We start from the raw sequence: 7,724 nt of genomic DNA on the forward strand, positions 1-7,724 counted from the left end.
TCATATTATGTATAGTGTATATTGTATAGGCTATGCCTATAGCTGTATAGTATATATGTTATATGTATAGTATCATGATATTGTATAGTATAGTATGTGATATGCTGTTAAGTATGTATAACCCCCCCGCGTTTTGTGGTATATGTATAGTATATATCGTATATTGTATAGCGTATGACGCTGTATATGCTATAGTATCATATGTACATTATACGTATAGTGTATCATGTATGTAATTTACTATGTATATGTATCCCACCCCCCCCGCCCCGTATACTTCGTATAGTAGTGTACTCACGGTGATAGTGTATAATGTTATGGGTATATATGTATATGGTATAGTATATGTATAATGTATACGTATAGTGGTATTAGCGTATAGGCGTGATACTACTGGTATTTACTAGGGCTGATAGTCGTGTATAGTGTATATGTATCACTATGTAATTGTATAGCAGAGAGAGTATTCATCCTGTATGACTGTATCAGGTATATTACTGTATAGGGTATAGTATATACTGTATATTTGTAGTAAGTATATGATATCTGTATAAGCGTATATGATGTCATATGTAATACAGTCCTACTGCTATGAGTGTCTAGTTAAACCGCCCTGGTAGGAGTAGGTACTAGTATCAGAGTGTATACATAGCGCCGCGCTGCGTATACCGTATATATGTATATGCTTACTCGTAGTATGTATATGTCATAGCTAGTAATACGTAGATATTACACGGTGTATACGCGTATCATAGGTGTATTACAGCTGCGTACTCAGGTATATGTATAAGTGTATAGTATAGTATGTCATAGTGTATAGTATATATGTATAGGATGTCAGGGTAGGTATTCCTATGTCACTCAATGGTATAGTATGAGGCTGGTATATGTAGCTACCGTATTGAGTGCATGTATACCCCCCGTGTAACCAAAGGGCGTATATAGTGTATAGCTGTATAGTGTGAGTCGCCGTAGTGTGAGTGCACTCGTTCGTAGGTGGATGATGTATATGGATAACGATCAGGGCCTGTATAAGTATCGTCGGGTGTATATATATATTGTAATGCTTATAGCGGTATGAATATGTATAGTGTAACTACGTATATGTATAAAATGTATCACCTGATGATTGTATATCGCGTATATGTATTGTATGTATGGAGGTGTAAGTATCATGGCTACTAGCTGTACAGCGTATATATGTATATGTATAGGGTATAGCTATGTATATGATAGCCGATCAATGTACTACTTGCTATACGTATAATGGTATACTGTATGTAATATATGTATAATCGAATCGTGATTATATGTATATGTCAGTGGTTCTCCCAGGATGACACTCCAACAGCGGGGAGGGGAGGGGTAAGGCGGGGACGCGGTGATGATCACTGGGGGGGGGGAAAACTAAGTGGGGTCCGGGGTGCGGTGTATTTTTACCCGGTACAAACAGACTACATTAATGGCGTAAAGATCGCCACTCGCCACACCATAAGACGGCTATTGGGGTTTCTGTATATAATAAGAACGCCGAGTCGGTGTATGCAGGTTGTTACAGTTATACTGTGCATTGTCAGGTTACACTTGTGTACTGTCTGCAGTGCATGCGTGGTACCGGTAAAACTAGCCCGCAGTTCGTGTCCCTGTTCGCTAAACGGCAATTCTTGAGCGGCGATTCCCGGGCGCTGGCAACTTTATTGGTGTGGAATTTAAGCAGCCCAATGGGCGGCGGAACTCGTGAATTTCAAACGCGGGCGCAACGATTCAAACAAGGGGCAGTTTTCCCAAAAGCCGGGGCCGCACCGCGTCGCCCCCCGTTGGCGGCACGAAGGGAGAACCCTGTATGTAGAGTATATATGTATAGTTATAAGTATATGGGTTGTTAATCCGCTGTATATCCCAATATATGTATAGTGTATAGTATAGTATGTATACGTGTATAGTGATATTGTATAGTGTATACGTATACGTATGTAGTATGTATTACGTAATTATGTAGTAGCTGTATAGTATAGTATGGTAAGTATAGCGTGTAATATGTATTAGCCGTTGTACAGTATATAATGGTGCATATGTAGGAGTATATAATTGTATATGTATATGTATACCTTGAGTCGGTATACGTTGATACTCATACTGTATATGGTAAGGTACGGTATAGTGTACTAGTATAGTATGATTATGTATATGTATATCTAATGTATATGGTGTTCGAGGTATAATTATAGTGTATAGGTATATTATGTACATGTATCGGTATTATATGTATATGTATAGTATATTGTATATCTGTAGAGGTATACTTGTAGATGTAGTGATATAAATGTATATATGATATAGGTATAGTATTAGTATGTATAGTGTATCACCGCCTCATATATGTATAGTGTATAGTATATAGTATATGTATACGGTATGATATGTATATGTAGTTTATGATATTTATGTGTATATGGTATATATGTATATGTATAGATTTATAGTGTATAGTGTATAGGTATTATGTCTTATTACGTGTAATAGTATATATGTATATGTATAGTATATATGTATATGTATAGTATATATGTATATGTATAGTATATATGTATATGTATAGTATATATGTATATGTATAGTATATGTATATGTATAGTATATTGTATATGTTAATAGTAATATTATGTAGTACTGTATCAGTATACTTGATGTATACTGTATGACTATGATATGTATATGGTAAGTATATATGGTATAGTGTTATATGTAAATACTGTATATGTATATGGTTTATATATGTATACCCACCTGTAGTAGTATATATGTAAATGTATACGGTATATACTGTATACGTGTATAGTTTCGTAGTATCGTATGATGTATAGGGTAATATTGTATAAGTGTATAGTATATTATGTTGCCGTTGGTATAGGTATATTATGTCATATTGTAGTAGTTAACTATGTATAGGTTGTATAGTAGATTATGTATATGTATAGGTATATTACTCGTCTTATGTATAGTATATATGTATATGTAGTAGTTATATATGTTAAGTGTGTATAGGTAGATATATGTACTTAGTGTATAAGTATATTTGTATATGTAAGTAATATATGTATATGTATATATAGTATGTATATATAGTGATACTATGTATACTGATATATAGTATGTATATGTTAGGTGTATTTAATATTATGTTAGTAGTTACTACTGTATATGTATAGTAATAACTGTTTAGTGTAGTTAGTATATAAATAATAAAGTATGTAGTACGGTGTATATATGTATATGTATCGTGGGGGTTATAGTGTATGTATAGTATAGTAATGTAATAATGTAATACGGTAAGTAATAGATCGCTCATTAACACTAGTAGGTTGTATTACCCCATAATGACGTAGTACTCGAAGTAATATGGCAGCTACATCCCACATGCATGTTATTAGGAGTTAATGAAGACAAATTGTCTTCATTAACTCCTGACGTTATGTGCATGGATATGTTGATATATATATATGGATGATGTACATGTTATTGGAATGCTCTCCCTTCCTCTTTACTTTAGTTAATTGCAAATTTGAGCTTGTTCTACTGCTATGCAAAGTGTTGATCTGTCTATTTTATAAACTTTGTCTTTTTCTGTCTTTTTCATCTTGGACTTTGAAGAATAATATTTATGAGCCTATGATGAGGTTATGTGCACAAAGTGACAAACACGTTTATGCAAAATATTTTACTAAATATCAAACTAACTGTTATTAATAAAGAACAAGCAGCTGCATGACATTTGCCATATTTCCTCATTCAAGGACGTACTCCTACTAGTGCGTAGTTACACGAGTGCCACAGGGCACGGACGCAGGGAAAAAATTTTCATTTATTTTTCGGGGGCTACTTTTCAAGCTCGCGTGCATGAAAATAGCACTCTAAAATTTGGTTTGCATTGAACTCTATGCAAATTTATGGGGGGTCTTTTTGGCATTTCCGGGGCTCTTTTTGGCATTTCGGGGGCTAAATCGCCCCGAGCCCCCGTGTATTTTTTTCACTGCACGGACGGTTAATGGTATTGCTTATTACTACATGTATACTAGTAGTACATGTAGTACAGAGACTCCCCCGACTTACGAACGTGTTCGGTTCCGAGGGGTCGTTCGTAATTCGCTTTGTTCGTAAGTCGAACATATGTACGTACGTATACAGTATTGTACAGTAGTGTAGTATATATACGTGTGAACATCGAGTAATGCTCGAGTAAAGCTTGGTATTGCATTAAGCAGCATTCTTTGCTCTCTAAAACAAGACCAACCGCTTGTCTCTACGATACTCCTAGGCCACGATATTGGCTCGTAAACCTCCCCTCCCACAGGCCTCACATCACCTCGCATCCAGATTATTCCCGAACCTTCTCACCTTTTGCGGGTTAGGAAAGTCGCTTCGTGAGAGTTCGGTTTTTCCCGCGATGACTTTATGAATGAACGGCGTTTTGGTTATCATCGCTGACTTTCGGGGGCATCGCCTAGGCCCTTATCTCTCATTATCTTTCCTAGCACGGCTAATGTCCATAATGATGGAGCCGGCAATGTTTTCTAAATTAATTCTCTACAACGCAGCTCAGTTACTACATGGTGTACCATAGCGCAGACATCGCCAGAGAGATAAGATCGGGAATAATCTGGGGGCCGTTCACGAAGGCGCGTTCGTCTAGGAGTAGTGATGGGTGTAAAGAGCGGTTCTTAGGACTATGCCTTAGTATAAGAGTGTTTTCAGGAAAGCCTCGCCAAGTTTCCAGCGTGTTTATCACAGAACGTCCGCTAACGTTCAACGACCGTTATGCTAATTAGGACGGAATATTAAGGACAGGTCAGGGCAGATACTTAGGCTATCGTACAGGGCAAGCAAACGCGAGATTTCCCGTCGTGTTTTCATGGTTTTGCAAGCAAGTGCTAAAGCGGAAAACGCCGCCCCGAGAAGGTAACTTTCTGGTGTCTAACGAGAATTCTGTGCAAGCCGTCGGAAGGCAGACGTGCAGGGTTAAGCTACAGTGTGGCTAAGGAAGCTTCTTATTGTCGGTAGCAGAATGTTTTGAAGAAGTGAAAATGCTTGCCTTGCAGCCTTACATTGTGCTTCGGCTTGTTCGTCTATGTAGATTACTGTATCCCTATCGCGCCAAGACTGTAGTAAAGTAAACGTGTAAATTGAAACCTTCAGAATTTAGGTAACATTTTGTTCAGGCAGGTTCAATACGCTCATAGAAAATTTGTGGTAGTTCTGACGTTGCAGGGAATCTGACAAGCCTTCGGCTTTAGTTTTATTAGTTTTTAGTCTGGCACGCCTGGTTGTACGCTACATTTATTGAAACTAAATGACGGGCGAGAGATTAGGCGAAGCACACTCCCAGTGAGCTGGCGTCGCCATTTGAGACTTGTAAGCATGTCTCCTCATATATCAGACTATCTAGTATCAAGGTGTAAAGATGAGGCGTACGCCATCTACTGCGGACCGAGCACAATCGCTTACAGGCTGAATTATAAGGACCGTCTAACAACGCACGCATAAGTTTCTGAAACACTTTAACGAGGGACGTTTAGGAGCAGCGTACCTCTTCGAGTAGCAAAATTCTAAGGATAATCCTTAAGATGGTCTTTTTACGATGAGCTTCGTGGAAACGGCCCTGGAGTGCGAGGCGCGGTTAGGCCTGTGGGAGGGAGGTTTTACTAGCCAATGATCGTGGCCGTGTAGGAAGTCTCGTAGAGACAAGGCGGTTGCTCTTGTTTCAGAGAAACCTAAAGAATGGGGTCGAATGGCTGCTGTAATGCGGTACCGTGATAACTTCCGCCTACAATACCCAGCCATTGCCGTGAAATAGCAAGCTATTTTCCGCGTTTCCCCACATTGTACCCCTCTGGCATAAATATAGATCAGTCAAGCGATCAACTACTACTCCCCACCGGCCAGCAAATCCACTTTAGGCACCTTAGGTATCACGAAGTGATGCACAGATTTCTGTGTATCATCAACTGATGCACAGACTTTCCCTATATCAAGGAATGATGCAAAAACCCGAACCCTAACCCTAAGTCATAAAGTATAACCTTACTCCTTAGGTATCACAAAGTGTGTTAGGGTTAGGGTTAGGGTTAGGGTTAGGGTTAGGGTTTTTGCATCATTCCTTGATATACGGAAATTCCGTGATACCTAAGGTGCCTAAAGTGGATTTGCACAACTACTACTTACTAGACATGGGCTTACATGCACTTACAGCCAGTAGGCCGTAGGGTAGCTCTAGCCTCTAGTACTATGGGTTCAAGGCCAGCGGCACCTGTACGCGGGCTATAGTACTAGAGCTAGCCGTAGTGGTATTCACCAATAAAACTTCAAATATTAAAAAGCCCGTGGTACGAATATTCCCCTGCAGTAGAGCTACTTATAGCGTTGTGTATATAAATATAGAACTACAATTAATGTTCGATTTGAAACTGAAGCAAACAAACGATATTTTCGAATGATAACATTAACACTACTCACACTAGTTAACAATAAGTTGATTAACAGATAGCTTAAGTAATCTGGCCAGCGGCAGTTAATGTAAGCGGGCTATAGTACTAGAGCTAATTAACAGATAAAGGCCATGCTAAAAATCTGAATTCGAATCACTCCGACACTCGATCCCACTACAGACTACACAGAGACAAACCTTTGACATCGTCAGCTGGAGAATCATCATTAAACTCCGCTCTCTCTCCCCGTTCACCTACTGTGAAGTATATAACTTTCGTTGTCATCTCGTCAACATAATCTTTCACTTAACTGGAGATCAACAAAAGTTCGAACGTTCTTCACCATGTCTCTCAATAGTGCATGGAGACACTGGAGATCGCACAAATGCTTACAGTGATAATGGTGCAGTGAACAGTGGCGCCACCTGAAATGTTTTTACGCGCTAAAATGATTCCATACATTTTTCAACGACTCAACGTACACACGACCATTGAATTACATGCTTGTAAATTAGTCAAATATATACCTGTTTTAGCATTAATTTTATAAGAACCAAACTCCTATCGATTAACATAAAAAAATGTCATAATAACTGAAATAACTGAAATTCTTCTATGTGAATGCGATAGTGGAGAACGGGATGGCCCATTCCCAATGCCTCTGGTAAAAAATATACCATTTATCAGTTCACGAATAAAATGACAATTACCAGTTCCTTTGAATCACATATTATATCAAAATTTTCCAACATTATTTGGTATTTTTTAGTTCTCAAATAATTACAATGGTTCAATCCCATATGTCCCGAAAATTACATTTCCATCTCATATATAACGGTAACATGCAGTGCGGGTGGGTCTGTCTGAATTTTGTATCAACGTCGATATCTATTAATATATATAATCAAATGTTATTCATATAAGAATGATATATCTATATGATTATGATTAGCACGAGCTTGCGGTAACCGTTTCCAGCTAAAATATGTTTTTCGGCCGTTCATACGCTTTCAAGAAGGGCAGGGGTATGCCCGAGAGCGATACGCATGGCAAAATGTGATTGAACATTTTCACTTAGGCCGCAGCATCCCGCCACGCCCCTTACTCTACGCTAATGTACATGCATCGGAGCTTTTATGAGATAGAGAGCTAGAGGAATGCCGCTCGCGTCGCCGGTTGCCATTGCCAACCAAGGTGGGATTTTTTCGGCCGATCAAGCGCGCATAATGGACAGGGGCGAGC

At 38.7% G+C, this 7,724-nt stretch overlaps 1 protein-coding gene across 1 annotated transcript in view; it reads right to left on the bottom strand.

Annotated features, from left to right (window-relative positions):
* The window catches only part of LOC106812726 (high affinity cGMP-specific 3',5'-cyclic phosphodiesterase 9A-like), a gene marked incomplete at its 3' end in the record, with an annotated part of 44,335 nt that extends 37,466 nt beyond the window's left edge, over positions 1-6,869 (bottom strand). The window contains 1 exon segment of the mRNA XM_014816678.1: positions 6,680-6,869. Coding sequence (XP_014672164.1) covers positions 6,680-6,767 — 88 coding nt within the window.
* Between the last annotated feature and the right edge of the window lie 855 nt (positions 6,870-7,724).

Source organism: Priapulus caudatus, unplaced genomic scaffold (genome assembly GCF_000485595.1).
Source record: "Priapulus caudatus unplaced genomic scaffold, Priapulus_caudatus-5.0.1 Scaffold679, whole genome shotgun sequence".
Taxonomy (NCBI): Eukaryota; Metazoa; Priapulida; class Priapulimorpha; order Priapulimorphida; family Priapulidae; genus Priapulus; species Priapulus caudatus.